The sequence below is a fragment of the Fulmarus glacialis genome, unplaced genomic scaffold (genome assembly GCF_000690835.1).
Source record: "Fulmarus glacialis isolate BGI_N327 unplaced genomic scaffold, ASM69083v1 scaffold3119, whole genome shotgun sequence".
NCBI classification, from domain to species: domain Eukaryota; kingdom Metazoa; phylum Chordata; class Aves; order Procellariiformes; family Procellariidae; genus Fulmarus; species Fulmarus glacialis.
The window spans coordinates 1-18,360 of NW_009232432.1; the positions used below are offsets into that span (position 1 = coordinate 1).

Here is an 18,360-nt window from a genome sequence, read left to right on the forward strand (position 1 = left end):
CCCTCTCTTACTTCTACGGGGTGCTACAGGACTTCGACAGGACCTCATGGGACTGCGTGCTGCAGGGTGCCCTGTCCACCTTCTCCAATACCAGCTCCTTCTTCTGGACCATGGCCATTGCCCTTTACCTCTATATCACCATTGTGAGGGGCTCGCCCACGGGCACAGGCTTGCTCTGCTGCTTCCATGTCGTGAGGTGGGTGCTGTCCGCTGTTCCCGTCGGAGCACGAGGTGTGGACCCCGCTGGCACCCACCCTGTGGCCAGGAGCCATGCGGCATGCTCCGCTCTGATGGAGCGCTTGGGTGGTTGCTCGAGTCACCTGCTGTTTTCTTAAGGATAGTGTGCCCTTCTCAAGTTCCTTTTAAACAGGGGTTTCGCTGTCTTTTAACTAAACAGCCCTGCTTATTTCCCCCCTCCCTTCCCAAGTGAAGAAATGGAGACGTGGAAAAGTTAAAAATTATTTGCTTAAGGTCACATAGAAAAATCTCTGGCAAGGGATAATGACTCTGCAAATCCTGGCTTCTGCTTTCCCACAATCTGCTCTGACATCCTAGAAATAGTATCTTGAAACTTGTGTTTGCTATACCTGCCTGCTGCTGTCAAAACTCCCGTGTTTGGGATCTGTTTCCACGGGTCCCTGACTTCCCGGTGTCAGCCTGGTCTGTAGATCCTTCCCCTTTCCCCAGGCAGGTTGCTGTAATTCAATGCTCAAAGGAGAATGTAGTCTACAAGTGAGGAGGCTGCTAGAAAAGCACTCTGAAGGTTGTTTTGGCGTGTTTGATTGAAAGCAAGACAAAACAGACCACAGTGTAGCTTTATGTCTCAGTTTATGCTATTTAGCGAGCTGATTTTCCACGTCATGTTTAGTAAAAGCTTTCATTATGCAATTTGAGCTTGTGGAATCATGTGCTACCTCCACACTGAGCAAAACAGTGATCCTTTAGTCCTCTGTGGTGCCAAGCTTTTGCAATAAATTATAAGAGGAATTATCTAGTTTTTAAAAAAAAAAAAAAGCCGTCGAATTTTCTTTGGTTTCTTAGTCAAATATTTGTCACCTCTTATTTTCAAACAGCATTCTTTGGGAGGTGATTGAATTCGAGTTGAGTCCAGGTAAAGGTGGGCCAGAGAAAGACACGAAGGCTGTGTGAATCAGGGAGGAACTTTGATTCCTGTTCTAATTGCCCTACGTGTTCTAATTATTGCTTGGCAGCGAGGTCTGCATGTGCGGAAGCCTGAGGTGACCACACGTGCATCTGGGTACACCAGGCTATTGTTGGTGAAGTTGAAGTAAGATGCAGTGAAACAGGGGAGATTGTTAGGTTATTTCATTTCAAGTGAATAGAGTTGCACCGTAAGAACTATGGAGAGACGGCGTGCCAGTAAAGAGCCACATGTTGCTTAAGAAACAGGAAAAAGGAGTCTGACTTCTTTATGGGCATGCTGTCTACATCAGGCTACATCAAAGAGTTGATGCAAATCTGGCCTGTTTGTAATTTTCCTGTCTGCTAATCGCTTGTATGGCTTTTGTTTGTACTTCAACTTCTCCATCTGGTTTAATGCTTCTCAGCCTCATCGGCTACGAAGTGCAGAAAGAAACAGGCAGAGTCACTGAAATAACGCTGGCCGTAATCTGTGCACTCTTCTCAAACTGTAAAAATCCTGAAAGATTGCTCTAACCCTGCAACAGAAATGAACTTCCTCTGGGGGAATTTGCGAGGTTTATTTTCAGGTCTTAGCAGTAAAAATCAAATGCTATCTTCTGTTCTTGGTATTGATCAGCTCCACTTGCTCTGTTTAAAGGGCAATATAGATAGCTTTCATCGAAGATCTATTGCCAGGTCCTGCTTCGTAAATGACCCCCGTTCCGTGCAGAGCCACTGTTTAAAGCTTCTTCCTGCTTTACAATCTGTATGAAAAGCCAGAGAAAACAAGTGAGGAGCTGGTCTCTGCCCATCCCCTTGTGACACATCTTCCTTCTTTCCTTCCTTCCGCTTTTATTATTACCTGAGAACTCAATCATAAAATTAAATTCTGGACATAATGCTTGGGGATGGCTCCCCCTCGCACTTTGCAGTGCTTCAAAGTCCTCCTGGCTATCTTGGTGCTGTTAGCCTAAAGATCTTTTAGTACCACGCAGATAGGAGCTGCTGCAACTGATATGAAAAGATACTAGTCCATACATTAATTGGGGAAGGTAGGCGAGGGAGACCTGTCTAGGGCAAAAGGAAAGGTGGCAAAGGGCAGATGATGTTTTAAGGAGTTAAAGATAAGTTTCCAGTATTTTTGTCTAGGCAAGAACCTGGGATTTTTTTTTTTTTCCCCTCCTTACTTCATAGGTTGCTAATGCAGTCATGCAGCCACCACTGTGGGAAGAGTCATCCCGAGAGACACTTCTGGAAGGGATTCAGGGCAGGATGGGGTTTTGTCCTGCATGTTTCCTATTCTTCACAAGCAGTTACTCATAAGGGGCGAGTGTTGAGTATAATCAGAGACTGTTTGTTCTTTAGCTGAGTGGAGCTGACTAAATACGTGTTGGAAGTTAGCACCTGAAATTTTTTTTAGGGAAATTAGGATGTCACACTGGATGAAACCTGTCAAACAGGTTTGTTCCTTATTGTACCTCATGTGGTAAAACATCCACCTATTTTACTGCAAGACTAGAGAACTACAGGCTCTGTTTTGGTTTTAAACTTGTGTTGATCTTGGATGAGCTTTGAAAACAAGCTTACAGGTAGCTTTGAAAATATTTATGTAGTTGTAAGGTGTAAGTTCTGGCACCCACAGCATAAATTTCCAGGCTACCTCACTTGTTCTGGATTTCTAAATATCAAGTATCATTTAGTTGGGTAACGTCATCTTTGCTGTGAGAGTAGTTGATCCAAACTCGGGGTGAGGAATGGACCAGAACCCGCCTTGGGTTTGTTTCTTGCTTTGCTTTTGTAGCAATTGCTGTCAACCTCTGAAGTATTCGCATTTCGTGATCAGGCTATGCAGATGGTTATAAGCACATATATGCTTTTATATAGAGAGAGAAATAAAATTTTTATGTGTGTGCTTATATATATTTTATATATGTGTGTGTGCTTATATATATGTTTATAACCATGCCTGTATATATGCATGCATGTCCATGGAGTACTTGAACACCCTTTCGTGTGCTGCTGTACTGTACATCTGAATCCTCAGACTTAACTCCCCAAGTGTTGCCTGGAAGGTGCAGGAATCTCTTGAAATTTGCTGTGGCTTTGTCGTTTAGTTTATAAAAGCTTGTAGGTCAGGCCAGCCAAAGTGGGAGCTACCTGACTGCTGGTGCCTCAGCTTTTAAATCCTTGCATGCTTCTCTGGGAGGAGTCTCTGCTTGGTACCAGGAAGTAATGGTAATGTTTGGGGGGGGGAAGGCAAAAATTAAATTGAGCAGATTTAGTCTGGAGTTCTGCTTACAATGTATGCTCAAAGCTCTTTCCTGAAATTGGCTGGTATATCCAGAAGACTGATTTTTCTCTCTTACAGAGTAAAAATTCCTGTCCCCAGAAGGAATCGCCTGCAGGCTTGCAGGTAGGATGGCTTGTTGCCTAACCTGTGCAGGCAGGTGACTGTGCAAGTCGTTCCTGCTTGTAAGAGTCTCTGGAGGAAAAAAAAAAAAAAGCAGCAGCTGTGCAGCGTAAATCAAAATGTGGTGTTAAGCAATCTGACCCAGGCATACTGAGGACAAGAAAACCAACACAGCTTGAGCTGTACGCTGCTATAGCTGAAGGATCCTTGTCCAACCGTGTATAAATGCAGCATTGGTGTTAATGTGGAAAGATCTGCTGGGTTGTATGTATTTTTAATAGATTGCTGGGGACTATATTAGGGAAATAAGGACTGTTGTATCTGCCTTAGAGGTGGGATTGCCAGCCTGCTTACAGAGATGCAAGGAGTAGCCTTCCTTCCCTTCTCTCCCACACTGATTGCGTTTAGATCCAAGTGTGCTTTGGAGAGGCCCAGCCTACATAATTGCACTGGTTTTGGGGCTCAGAGTAAAATTTCTGCCTCTTAGTGTTATCTTGGATCCTTTTTATTCCAGTCTTTACGTATGCCTTGGGTTATAATACTGTGATTCTTCTGTTCCTCCATTCTTCTAGGTGGGTATAAAGCATTGGTATTTTCCAGTCCTTGAGAATCTGTCATTTAAGGGTTCTTAAGAATAATCAAATCACTAGTCTCAGTTCTCCTTTCCAGTTTTCTAAAATAGAGCTGAAGTTCACTGAAATGTCTGTTTACTTTCTAGATTGTTTCTAACTTTGCTTTTGAGTTTGTAATCCTTTCTCCTTGGTGTTAGTTGTAATAGCCGTCTGATCCCAATACACCATTTCAGTGAAAATTAACTGCCTGACATGTGGCTGTTTTCTTCCACATTCTTCCTTTTACTAGTTAGATACTTGAAGATTTTTTTTTAAGTCCCTTGCCTAGTGGTCTGTTATTTCCTACTGCCTCTCTCGCTGTGTCTGTATGTACTTATGCTGTTCTCTTTTACAGCCATGCGTAGTGATTTGACCTGGTTTTATCTTCTCAGATAATTCTCTTTCAGTTTCAAGTCACTGCGGGGATCATTATTTAGGCAAATTAGTTTTTTAATACACTTCCTTTTTCTTGGTGCTGGACTGATTTGTGCTTGTGTGCCTTAATATGGTTTCTTTAAGGAAGTGCCAGTTCTCTTGAATTCTTTACCTTAGTGGTCAGCTCTTCCAAGTATACTGAAATTTCAGCGTCTTTGCATCTGTAATCCTCGTTTTCAGGCAAATCACTGTTTTTACCAAAATGAGTCTTGAGTTGTGTAGAAACTTTCAGGGTGGTGGCGATGTTTGGAATGTTTTTAGAAAGCCTGCTCTGATAATAGCACGGGGAGGGCTTCCTGCAGCAGAACTGTTCTTAAGTAACAGCAGCGGCTTGGATTAGCACTGGCTGTTCTGAACTGAACGTGGAAACAAAATGTTCTAGACATGCTAAAAGGTTGACTCTGATTTTTTTTTTTAACAGCATTATATTTACATTTGTTTTGTTTTGTGAGTAAGTGAAGCCAGACATTATTTAAGAGTAGGAAATGGGATTTTTTTGATATCGAATATCATGGGATTATCTCTGATTTTTCAGTTGGGCTGTGGAATTTCAGATAATCTGGTCTAGGCAACTGCTGGTTGCCTATGCAGTCTGATGCATGTGAAACAGATTTTAGGAGGAATATCCTTTTCATGTTCTCTGCAGCTGCTCCAGGCTGTCTGTGAAAGACGAGTGTGAACCAGGAAGGTAAGGAGAGCAATACAGTAATGGCTTTGTTTTCTTTGCATCTGGAGAGACCAGGAGGGTTATGCTGGAAGCTCAGTCTGAGCACTCTCTGAAGCATTTGTGTCAGTTATTGAGCAAGTTTCCCATGTCCCTCTTAAGGCTCCACAGACCCTTTCTCCGAGGATGGATGTGGGAGGGGTAGGTGATGCATTCAGTTGAATGCAGGGCAGTGTGTCAGTTGTGGAGTAATTTGTGAGTTGTACATCACGGGGTAGGGCAGGGCTGTAAAGCCCTGGGTCCTAACAGCACCCAGGAAGGGGCTGAGTATTTTTACATTTTCAGTTCTTGCTTATGAGTTTATTTGTCGGCAGCCCAAGCTGCTGAGTGACTTAATTCATGTGTGTCACCAGTTACTTTTCCTCTAAATGCTTCCCTGTATTTGCGTCTGCTGTCAAGAGAGAAGCCGAAGTCAAAACACAGCTCTGAATTATGTGAATATGACTCCTCTTTGCTTTCTTAGCTTTTTGCTGTTACTGCCAGTGCTTTTCCTTGGGAAGAAACTTGCCCTTTGTACTTCAGAAATTATCCTTTTGCTCCCAAAATACTGACTACCCCTCCATTAAAAACAAAAAACCCCCCCACTGATGGAGTAAAATTGTGGACTTCTTTGTGTGCTGGTCCTTGTGTGCCAAGTGTCACTTAGGAATCAGAATGTGGGATTTGGTTGCTTGTGTTCTGAAAGCTGTGAATCAGCCAGCTTGCTCTTGAGTGGCTGGGTCCTACAGGATCATCACACTGTGCAATGCTCTGGCCTCGTCGAATCCTCGACCTCGCCTGTATCCAGGAGAGAAGGGGAGAAGGGGAGTAGGTGGGATGTCTCCTCTTCACCTCGCTGGACCCTGACTGCTTGCTGTGCGGGCCAGGTTCCAGTTTAGAGTGTAGCACATCATGATGCGTCTGTCCTTCAGGAGTGGGGATCCAAGTTCCTCGAATGGGTCCCTAGGAAGCGGATTTGCAGTCCATGTTCATGTGCTGTCAAATACTGTTTGTCAGTCACTTCCCTCAGGCCTGATGCAGGAATGTCGATGTCCTGGGGTAGGTATTGGCGTCCTGTCTGATGAAGAATCCCTTGGACTGCCACCCATTTTCCCTGGGGTGTGGAGGGACTAAACTGCACGTTCTTGGCTTAACCTTGCTCTTCATGTTCTTTCCTCAGCTGGGGAGTCCCCCTTGGCATTACGGTGGCTGCTGTTGCTCTGAAGAAGATTGGCTATGATGCCTCCAATGTTTCTGTGGGCTGGTGTTGGGTCAACTTGGATGCAGAGGATCGGGTCTTGTGGATGTTGTTAACGGGGAAAGTTTGGGAGATACTGGCCTATGTGACTTTGCCGGTGCTCTATATTCTCATCAAGAAGCACATTAATAGAGCGGTGAGTATTTTGCTGCTTTCAGCTTAGGTTACAGATTTGCTATGTGATTATATCCTCCCATGCTCTGAAGATTTTGCTGCATATTTAGCAGCTACACAGGCAGGAATTGCTTCATGTAACGCTGAAATGCATCTGCCACTGGGAGAAGCAGTACACCTGATTGAGCAGCCTGCAGCATCATTACACAATGACTTAGCACAAGGAGAATGTAAAAGCCTTTTGAAAACTTAAGGGGTTATGGGAAGTACATGGGTGAAATGTGAATCCTGCAGTAAGAATTGAAACAAGATGTGAAGGACAAAATTCAGCCTTAATCAGTCTTCCACAGTTCCACTTGTACCAAGCCTGAGTTTGGCATCTGGACTTATCTAACTTCAGTCATTTTAGGATCTCTAATGATAGTCTGCATTTATGAATACCTGTTTTGTACTAGCAGCATAAAGCCCCGTTTGGGAGTCTGAGCACTATAGCATTAGGCACCATGTGCGTACACGATACAGGAAGACACCCTGTCCTAGGAGGGTTTCAGAACTCAGAGGCTTATTTGCTGCTGTTCCTTGTGAACACAAAGAATCCAGGCATCTAGGACAACATTTGCCAAATAGAGAAATCTAGATTGAGAGTGGCAGAAGGAACTACATCGAGATGCCTTTTTTCTCTAAGTTGTATTGGGGGGGCGGACCTGGATAGATGTCCTTCTGGAAAACGCTGCCACTGCAAACCTGCTTGCTGTGGTGAAGCTATGGCAGGGGTAGTTAGGGATAAACACAAATGTGGTTAGGGCAGGATCCTGCAGACGAGTTGGAAGAACAACGTAGTCTTAAGCAGTCCTAAGGGTCCTGGGAAAGGGGAGTTGGGAAGGGTTTGCTAGTGCCTGTCACCGTCACCTGACGTAAATCAGACAGGACTCTGTGTCCCAGCAGCTGTCAAAGGTAGCGGTGTGACTGCCAGGAAACCGGACCCCCACCTGGCCAGGCTCTTACCCTCTTGCTCTGCCAGGGATTCTTGGGCACTCTGCTCTCCCTTTCCCGCTCCCAGCCCTGACCCTCTTCCAGGAGCAGTGCTGAGGGCAGGCAGTTGTCACTCTCCAGTCTCATAACGGGGGGGCTGAGGGCTGGAGCAGCAATACACAGGGCCATTTGGACTGGAGAATCTCTCTTCTCATCGCTAGGGATTTTGCCAAGCCTGGTACCCTGCTCACTAAGCTCTTTACTGGCAGGAGGTCTCCCACTTCCAAGGAAGAGCAGTAGGCAACCAGGGCTGGGTTTGGGCTGTAGTAGAAGTGGGTTTTGCAGTAGTGGCTCCTACCGTACGAGAGGCAGGAGAAATTCTGGAAGTAGCTGTTGTGGGGGAGACACGCAGGGCGTGTACTAGGGGCTTTCCAAATGGGAAAGACTGCATGGGAGTGGATGGGAAGCTGCACGGAAAGCCCTCAGCGGGGTTTGACTCAGGCTGTTGTGCAGTGTTGTCGTACAGCTTTGTTCTGGAGGAAGTAAAGTGTCAGGGCTGGGAGTACTGGAGCCAAGGAGAATAACTATGCATCAAAGTTGTGTGTGCTCTGTAGCCCTGACGGTAGGAGGAATAGTTTTCTGCAGGTCAGCTATCCTTAGATCTAATCTCTTCACCCACATTAACATCCTGGTATTTAGCACCGTGTGTCCCAGCAGCTGCTCTGTGTGCTGTGTTGACCTGCTCTCCTCCATCCAGGAATCTGCATCCAGTAGCTTCTACCATAGGATGGTCTTATGGGCTTTATACCTCCAACCATCCTGATCCAGGGCACAGATCCGTGATGTTTTTTTCTACGTGTACTGGTAGAGAGAAGTTTGCTGGCTTGTCCAAATCCATGGAAGCCCACTGCTGACAGTATATGGTCAGAAATTAGGCAGCAGGTTCTACACAAACACACTGAAGGACTGGTTCACACGGACATAAATCCCTTGTGGAACTTGCTGGCTGAAGGTGAAGGCCAAAAGTTTGAATAGTTTGAGAAGGATGAGCCAGACTTCTCCCCGCGTGTGTGTATATATATATCTCTTTATATATCTATATTCATCTATTAAGAGGTCTTCCCAAGGCCAAACCCTTAGCCATGCATTTACAAAGTGGTAAAGTCAGGAGCAATGGGGCCAGGCCACTGGCCCAGCAAAACTATTTCCTGGAGCACTGCTTTTTTTTTTTTTTTTTTTTTACTTTGTTATGACCTGGTTTCTTGGCAACTCCATAGTGATGTTTGTTAATATAAAGCTTTAGTGGGACTCTAAGGGCCGGATATCCTCTATTTGCTCCTCCTTAGCTTCAGCAGGACAAGGGCAGAATGTGGCTGAAGACCGGTGCTCCTAACTGTGTCCCTGTTAACTTCCCGCAAGATGCAAAAATTGAGTTTGCTTTGGAAGGAATCCCTGGAGCTAAATGTCCAATGTGTGTAGCTTTTTGTTCACGTTTTTGTCTCCCTCCCACCCTCCATGGAAGCACGCAGCTCTCTCAGAGTATCGCCCCATTCTCTCAAGAGCACCTGCATTTCAGCCCCGGACTTCCATAGCAGATAAGAAGTTGATTCTCATCCCTGTCATCTTTATCATCCTCCGCATCTGGAGCACTGTGCGATTCATTCTGACCCTCTGTAACTCCCCTGCAGTGCAAAATTCAGTCCTGGTTGTCCTGCATGTAAGTATTTGCCAGGAAATGCATTAGAAGGAGGATCTGGGAGGGAGATAAGGCTTTGTTGCTCTTAATAGCACTTTTTTGTGGCAGGATGCAGCACGTACTGGTAAAACACGCGTGTTGCAAGAACATCTGCTCCCTACTGGCAAGCGCTGACTGGGATGCTCAGCAATAGCTGTTTCAGCAGCATCTGGTGGCTACAGAGAATAACTGCAACAGAAGCATTGGGCAATGCTGGCTGCTTGTAGGAAAAGCAGGCTCAGACCAGAGCTGTTGGGTGTCTGTCCTTCAGCAGGGCTCAGCCTGCTCCTCCCCTGGACCAGGCTGTGGAAACGGCAACCCACGGCAGCCATCTGGTCTGCTTTTGGGTGCAAGGTTGATATTTCTAAATTTATTTTTCTCATTTAGGTGGAAGTTGCTGTCCGTCTGTTGGGCAGTACTATAGCTGGTCTGACATGATGTTTGCTCTTCTCTGGGGGGTGCCTGTAGGAACGGTACTGGTTAATTCCTTTCTTGCCCTTGCAGGGAATTGGTAACACGTTCCAAGGAGGTGCCAACTGTATCATGTTTGTCCTCTGTACGCGGGTAGTCCGGACTCGGCTGCTTTCCTCCATTTGCTGTTGCCACTACGATGAGTTGGATTGGCCTTTGCAAAGATCAAACAGCTACTGGCAGCGCCCAGAACCCCCCAAGGACAAGGACGTGCCAGGCCCTGAGCGGACAAAACCCCAGCTTTCCAGCACCTGAGCCTGGGCTGCCTACATCTCAGAGTTGATTTCTTCTTTCTTGGTAAAGATCTAGTGTGAGTCTTTCCTCCTGCCCTGCCTGTGCACAGCTTCGTGATGTGAGGGGTGGGGAACAGCTAGCAGTAAGCGGTTGGCAGAGGTAGGTTCCTGCTGCCGCTGTGGGGGTTCACTGTCTATTCTACAGCAGCTCCCCGTCATGCTTTTTTGGGGTGAAACCATTTATAGAGCCGATCCACTCCCCCTCCCTGGGAGCTGGGGTACTGCCTGTTACTCAAGCCTGTGAAATGAGGAAATAGTCTGCAGTGCTGTCTGGCCCACAAGGACAGGACACCAGTGAAAACTGAAGAAGAGGAATTAGTGGCTCCTTTTGATGTAAAATACCATGCACGCATACATTTCTTCTGTACTGCACAGTTCAGATGTATTTAGTGCCCCGAGTATTCCTCATAAGGTGATGCAATCCCTGCTGCCGATCATCATAAAAAGAAAACGGCGGGGAAGTGATTCACCCAAGCTTATGTGGAAAATCTGTAGGAGCAAAAACTTGACAGAAGCTCTTCATCATTTCAGGTACAAGATTGGACACTGATGTCCTTGCATCGGTCTAGTTGTGTAAGCATCTTGTTTTCCTTGCGCTTGACCTCATGAGTGATAGTTGTAGAACATATAGGGGTGTCAGACTTAACCCATTTAAGAGCATTTGGGGTTGGGGTGCTGTGTGGGCTTCTGTCTGAGGCAGATATTGCTAGCACTCTCTTCAGTAATAGAGTGCAGCTGAAGGAGGTAAAAACCTAGAGTGGCAAACCTGACTGCTTAGGTAAATGTAAACTGTGATGTGCTGGGAACTGCAGTCTCTTCAGAAAGAGTGGGAAACCCCCCGCTTCTGCGGTTACACTTACCCTGCAGGTCACACTCAGTAAAAAGGGCTGAGTCTGAAACGCAGCGAGCCTGTCTGTGCCATGGGGCACAGCAGGCGCTGAGCATCCTGGAAAGCAAGCTGGGTATGGTAGGTCTCTGAGTAGATCTCTGTCACCTACATCTGTTGCTTGTTCTCCCAGACCACAAAGCCCCCCAAAAAAGGGATATTTTAAAATCAGTTGACAATTCTTTTTAATTTGTGTAACGAGTTTTTGCAAAAAGAGCAGGAGCCTCATGGATTGCCTGGGGAGAGGGGGCAGCTGTCGGGCTCCCACTGCTCCAGGCACCCGGCTGTTCAAGAGCTGCTCGTATTAGTTTAACTTCAGTCATTTTAACAGCATGCAGAACAGTTAAATGATACAGTCATCTCATGGGACTATAGGCAGAGGCGAGTCCCATGTTTTTCCAAACTGGAGACTTGGCATTAACTTTACTACTATATTAATATATTTAAGCCCCCTTGTACACAGGCTGTGTAAGCTTGGGAAGGTGGAGTCCTCAAGAGCTCATTAGCCCATTTCATGGGGCTATAGAGGGGCTCGGCTCTTTAGCATCCCTAGAGTCTTTGAAGGGTAGGTGCAAGCATCTTATCCCTGGCATAGATGACTTCAAGAGGTTTTTCCTCTTTTCCAAAGGCTTTTTTAAACTTCTAAAAGCTAAGTAGCAACCTTGGTAGCTCAACCTCATGTTGATCCCACGTGGCTTGGGAAGAGGAGCTATGTTAAAAACTTCTTGCAGAAAGGCAGGATAGTAAATCTTAAATTGCATGAGACTTAGAACTGTGCTGTGTTCAGTTTTTTTGAGCCAGCCTTGAAGAGAGGAAGTAGAATTTTCACCAACTTGGCTTAAGGGAAAACAAAACAAAACGCCACAAACACAAAAAACCACCCCCCACCCCCAAAAACACTCCCAAAAAACTAATCAAAACAGATTCCTTGTTCTCAGTTTGCCTTTTTCCATAACAGAGCTCTGAGAAATGCTTTTGGAGGAATGTGCAGCTCAACAGAATTACATTTTGTGCTCCCAGGGGTTCAGGGAAGCACGCTGGTTTGTAAAGGGCAGCTCCTGGCAATAGCAGCTGTGCTGATACAAGTGGAAGGTCTCTGGCCATCTTCATGTCAGCAAGGAGAGAGAAAGAAAAACAGCCAACAGAGAACCTCTTCGAAGTGTCTGTAGTTCCTAACACTGAAGCCGACTGCAGCCTAAATATAAACAGAGATGGGATGATGGGAGGTGGTGTGCAGAAATGCTTGGCTGCTCCTGGCAGGTCCCCCTCAGTCTCTGGCATGAAGCGCAAGTGCGGGGCTGGTGCTGGAGTGCAGTTCTCCCTGCGGCCCCAGTTGTCTGTGAAGATGACTCTGAACTCTTTCCTGTCAGGCATGGATTGGGGAATTTTAAGTCGGATGTTTCTGAAGGTTGGGGTACCTGGCTGTACTTTAGGAATGGGTCCATCATGCCTGTTTTCAGCTGCCGCAAGGTGACGTCCCCGCGGCTTGAGCTGCAGCAAGCCGGTTCTCCTGTCTCAGGGCAAACCTGGGCGCACTGGCTGCAGGAAGATAGGGCTGAACTGGATTTTAACTGTGCTTCATTTTGAGCAGGTGCGGGATCATCCCAGAGTCCCACAGAGGGAGCTAAAGCCTGGGGAAAAGCACCGCTGGAGTGGCTGAGCAAACAGAAGAGGTCCCGCTCCTCCTCGGAATACCGGCTGCTTTGGTTTTGAACTTTGCTCAGGATCCTCTGGAAGATACTGTTTGGCTGTACTCCAACTTCCTGGTTTTCTTCCCTCCTTCCCCTCACCCTCCACTATAAATCTTAAAAATTGTTTGGGGTTTTGCTTTTCTCTCTGACAAGGCAAATGTGTTGTGAGTTCTGGGGTGAACAAATATCACAGTGACAGGAAAACTTCAGTAGCTGCTGACTAGGACTGTCCTGGGTGTGGATTTCAGTCCTAGTGTGTGAGGTCTTCCAGGGAGCTCCAGACTGGCTCCTGTTCTTCACTTGGATGTGGACAATAGTGTGCAAATGTGCTTGTTTTGTGGTGGTGATAGATGATTCCTCTTGATGGTTTATTCCTCCTCCTCGGTGGTCAGGGGTGGTCATCATCATCAGGGTTTGTGGTGGCCACGTAGTTATTGCCTCCTGAGGAAATCTGAACTCTGCAGACTCCCTTGGAGCTCAGGGATACTGGGTGTACCACCCCAGCCTCCAGCAAGGACAGCCCTCACCAGCAGCAAGACGGTGCCTGGCATGTGCTCTGCACTCCAGATCTCCTCTGCCGAAGCACAGGCTACAGTCTGTTCTTGCTTTGGGAGTGTTATGTCAGCTGGGGAGGGGATGGGTTTTTGTTTGCTACTTGGAGATAATGTTTTACCTTATTTACAGCTCCTCACTTGCTTATTTTTTAAATATTTTTCTCCAACTTTTACAAAATAAAGTTTTGTTTCTTTACCAAGATGTTGTTCAAGCATGTTATGATGGGTCTCAGCACCTTGGAGAATTTGGATGAGAAACTGTTGCAAGATCTTCCTTCAGGTTTCTTTTGCATCTACCTTAAAGGCTAAGGCATGTACAGGAAGACAAATCTCTTCTAGTTATCTGTAGATACGTTCCTCTTCCTATCTCTTTTATATGTATAGAAATGTAAACCTTTCATCAGTTTGAGCAAACTGTTCACCAGTATGCGTTGTTATAGTTCATTCTTACTGGCTTATTGCTGTGAACCGTGAAAAGACCTCTGAGAGGTGAGAATGTGGGTCTTGTTTGCCTTAGGCTCAGTTGACCTTATGGTCTGTGGCTCTCAGCTATGTGAGATTACAAACGTTATGTAATGAGATTATAAATTGCACTTTCTCCAGACGAGGCCAGGCTGTAAGGTAGGTGGGACTAATGCTGGGGAGAGCTGGTGCCATCCCAATGCCCAAATAGAGAAAATTCAAGTCGTCATGGGGCAAAAACCTGAGGCATGGGCAGGCTGACAGTTGAGTATTGCTTTGCAAGTTGCCATGTGATTCCAACCTGTGAATGAACTTTTCTCAGAATAGACTCAAACTCTGTTGGCCGTCTCGCAGGGCTGGAAGCAGCCAAGACCCCTGGTGTAATAAGTGGTGCTGGACCATGGCGATGTTCACAACTGATTGAGCGACAGTGTCTGTTATGAGGGTTGTACAATGCTTCCCATCTGGGATATCTGCTTTTCTGTGGTTTTATGTGGTTATGTGCCTCAAATTTAACTGGTTGATCTGGGCAGGCGAGGAAAGGAGTCCACATGCTGTAGACAGCAAGACAGTGATTGAAGGCTCCTCGCAGGATTTTGACTGCTCTGTCAGGGCCACTTGCAATGTGCTTTGTGTCAACACTCCGCCTTCTGATTGCATGACAAGCCTTTGAGAAAAATGTTGGCTTGCACATCGAGGGTTGTCCTTCAGTTTCCCTGTCCTAAATATTGCCATCCCTGAGCATGTCTCTGCCACTTGGATTGCTCGGTGTGCTCCAACACATGGACTGAGGGTTGATGTCAGAAGGAAGGGCAGGGAGCTGAGCTGTGTGCTGGTTTCCTGTAACTCTTGGGAGTCTTTGAAGGTCACGGAGAGGTTTTAAGTATATGGAGACAGAAAGAGCTGTATGTGTGGGGAGGGTGCTGGCTGCCTACGGGAGTGGAGCCTGGGGAGGGGAAGCAAGGAAAGCTAGGTCTGCAAAGAGCAGAGCTTGTGAAATAACAAGAGCTGGAAGGAAACCCGGCTGGAAGGATGAGAAGGATTTGTGGTGGTTGGAAGTGGAGTGGGAATTCTGGATAAAAAAATACAAGCCTGCAATGAGAATGTTGTGGGGAGGAGAGTGGGCTGTGTGAAGGAGGCAGGAGTGGGATGCAGCTCTGAGGGGAATAAAGAGCAAGGGGCTGTAATGGCCGGAGGGTACTTGCCCATGCTCTTTCCCCAGGCAGGAGTTGGTTAGAACTCGGTGAGTTCACCCCTCGCTTATACATACTATCACTACTGTTATACTGCTTATCAGTACTGTTGATACTGATTTGGTCATTGCAAAATCCTGTTCTCCTCTTTTCACTTTTTGTTTCCTTCCCAAGACTTGAGTCTAATTATGCAAGATGATCCCTGGCTCTAGGAGTGAACCAAGGTGCTGTAGTACAGGAGGATTTGGGCGATCTCGATTTTACTTTAAAACCTAGAAGTTGTGTGCTTAACAAACCATCTATTTGCAAGAAAAGGATAAATCAATCTCGATTTTACTTTAAAATCTAGAAGTTGTGTGCTTAACGAACCATCTATTTGCAAGAAAAGGATAAATCTTGTGGCTAAAGCAGAGGAGCAACTTAGAAAAGTAAGTTCTGGTTGTGCCACTACTATCTTCTCATCATGAAGAACAGTTACAGAGATGACACCAGAGTACTCTAACGCTGCCAAACCTATTGTTTCTAAGACTTAGAGTTGCATAATACAAGTCACTTCTGCTACTCAGAAGTAACATGAATGTCTGTTGTGCTGCACTGAATTCCATATATCTTGTAGTCCGTGAAACCCTATAGGGAACGGCAGCAATCAATGCGGAGTGGCATGAGCTGGCAAAAGGCAGGTCTTGGCTGGCACAGTCAGTATTTCTGTCCTGGATAGAAAAATGAACCCACTAAGGTCCAAGAGGGCAGTGTGGGTATTTTGACAGTCCGGTGCTTCTGCTGAACAAAGTGCAGATGGAGATTTAATATCCAAGCATTCCAACACTTTCTGAAACATCTTCTGGGTCACACAACCCTGCCAATAGACAAAGGACTAGGCAGTTCCCAGACCAACTTACCAGATGGTGATATGGTAAGTTTACAGATCTGTCTGCTCCTTTGTTTTTTATTTTGGGGATGCGTCTGTGTGGCTGAGGCTCTTCTGAGATGGTCTTCGAGGGCAGCAATGGAAAAGGAAGAAGGTTGGCAGGTAGCAACCTGGCATTGCCTTTCTGCGGTGAAAATAGGGTCTCGTTTACTTCTTAGTCCCAGAGCCTCGTGTCTGCTACTGTTCACCTGTAGAGTGTGCTTATTTATCCAGCAATCCCCTTTCCTATTGCTAGGGGATCAGACTGCTGTATCTACCTTTTTCTTAATTGGCTGGAAGCCATTTATGCAGCTGATAAAGTAGTATCTGTATATGACTTATTTGCGGGCAAACCATTTGTTACTTAAATTATTGTTTCACCTTGAGGCCGCAGCTGTAGCTCAGGACTGCAAATGATATTGAATTAGCCTTGACTGAATGTGCAATTCCTTCCCAAAATGCAGGTGAAAAGGCTGCTAATGTCACTCTTCTGGACATATACTGTGGGATCTCTCCTAATAACTCTCCTTAACGCAAGCATTGCAATCAGTATACTGCAGCGTGGCTGACCGCCAGCTCCTAATCTAACCATCACTTTTCTATAGCTCACTGCTAATGTTCTCCAGCAGATTTATTCTCCTGGAAACTAAGCGTCCCCTCTTAATTATTTTTGCCAAAGATAGCAGGGTTTCATAGGATCCAGCTTTGAGCACAGCAATTGGGCTGAGTGTACATGCTTTCCTTCACACATGCATGGGAACACTTACCATGTGGTGGACAAGTTCAGAGGAGAGAAGATACAGAGCTGGGTTTATGTCTTCAGGCAAATGCACTCTGGGGTGAAGAGCAGGTGTAAGAAGCTTAGTATGTGCTGTAGCAGAAGTTGAAAATGTGCTTGTAAAATGCCTGTGAAGTTTGCTTTCTTTACTTATTGGCTCTGTTCTTTGCCCAAGTCCAACAGGATCTCAGCTGCTGAAGAAGTTATACCCCTGCAGTTGCTCTGAAAGTCCAAGGAGAAGTTCATTCACCATCCTGTCTCCCTTCATCGAACGCTTCCAAGACCATCCCCGTACCAATTACTACCTTATGGATGTTGTTACCAGATTCTTGCTGGGATTGGCAAATATTCAAAGTGTTCTGCTGCCATAAGCAAATATTTACTCTGGTGAAGGATTTCTGATGGCAAACATACATGTCCTGTTTGATTTCTCTGTGTCAAGATTATTTCTTCAAGTTCAGGGAAGGAGTTTAAAAACCATGATAGAGAATTCTCCTTTCTTAAAATTACTGAGCATGAAAGTGGCTGTCATTCTGCCAAGAGCTCCCAGAAGCTGTCTTTAAAGAACAGGAATTTAATGAAAGTTTGTCCTCCTTGCAACTTCCCCACCCCTGGGGCAGAATGGCTCACTTTCCATTTCCCCTCTTCTGGCCCCAAATCTGCAAAAGTGAGAACTAAACTAGTTGCTGAGTGAGCTGTGACCTGGCCTATTTCTTTTGGGGTGCTTCGAGCAATGTTTGAAGGCAGCATGGGAAAAGCTGAGCTAGCTCAGAGTGTCTTGGTTAATGCCTGCTAGCTACTTCTCTTAATGGGGTTGCAGAGAAAGGTAGAGAAAGATGAGTTATGGGTGCAATGAATATTCTGGTTTGCCTCTCTCTTCAGTTAAGACACCACGTGAGTAGTTCCTGGAAGAACTACTTGAGGTGTGATCCACTGTCAAGGTGTCCTAGCAAACAACATCCTTGAGGATGTTAACTTAAAAAAAAAAATGCAATAAAAGACAAATGACGAGAAGTCTAGGCACTAAGTTCCACTACCCTGAAAGCAACAGGGCTCTGTTCCCCTTCCTGTTTTTAGAGCAGGATGCTTTCACCTGGGGGAAGGGAGGCTGCAACCAGTCCAAGAATGCATGCAAGACACATGAACAACTCCTGTTGCTCAAGAGGAAACGTTTTTTTAAGCTGGCTGTTAAAGATAGACAGACCAATAACAACATGGTTTGGTTCCAGTTTGTCCAGCTGTTGGAGGTATCTGTGAACTTTGCATTTCTCTGATAAACTCTAGAAATTGTAGTCGACTATTAACCAAGTCCTGGACAGTTCAAAGTAGTCTCATAGTGTAGGAGGTTAATACTGAGCCAGCAACACGTGGTGTACCTTGCATGTAGAGGGAAAGGAACTAACGTGCTTTGGTGGAAAAACAGTGTGTTCTGTGCGCTGTCAAAAACACAAATCTGAGAGGATGAACCTGTTCTCTGCGAACTGCAAAAGCGCCCTGAGCAAGTCAGTCCGTGCAAGGTAGGACAATGAGCAGTATTTTGGCCCAAGGGCAGACACGCAGCTTGTGGCTGCAGGAGGGTTAATACAGTTCGGTGGTAGGGCTGTAGCCCATGGGAACACCCTCTCTGTTGCCAAGGCTGCTCCCACAGAATGCCCCATTTTCCCTGGAATGCAGCAGTTGCCGGCCTCTCCAGCTGTGCCGTCCACAGCCGCCTATGCAGCGTGAAGGAGCAGCAGCTCTATTG

The 18,360-nt window shown here is 46.0% G+C and overlaps 1 protein-coding gene across 1 annotated transcript; it reads left to right on the plus strand.

Moving 5' to 3' along the window:
* Window positions 1-7: 7 nt before the first annotated feature.
* On the plus strand, window positions 8-10,107 carry GPR157 (G protein-coupled receptor 157; the record flags this gene model as incomplete). Its single annotated transcript, XM_009584881.1, has 4 exons — window positions 8-196; window positions 6,483-6,696; window positions 9,169-9,363; window positions 9,886-10,107. Coding segments are annotated over 4 exons (820 nt in total), but the record flags the coding sequence as incomplete, so codon positions are not given.
* Window positions 10,108-18,360: the final 8,253 nt, after the last annotated feature.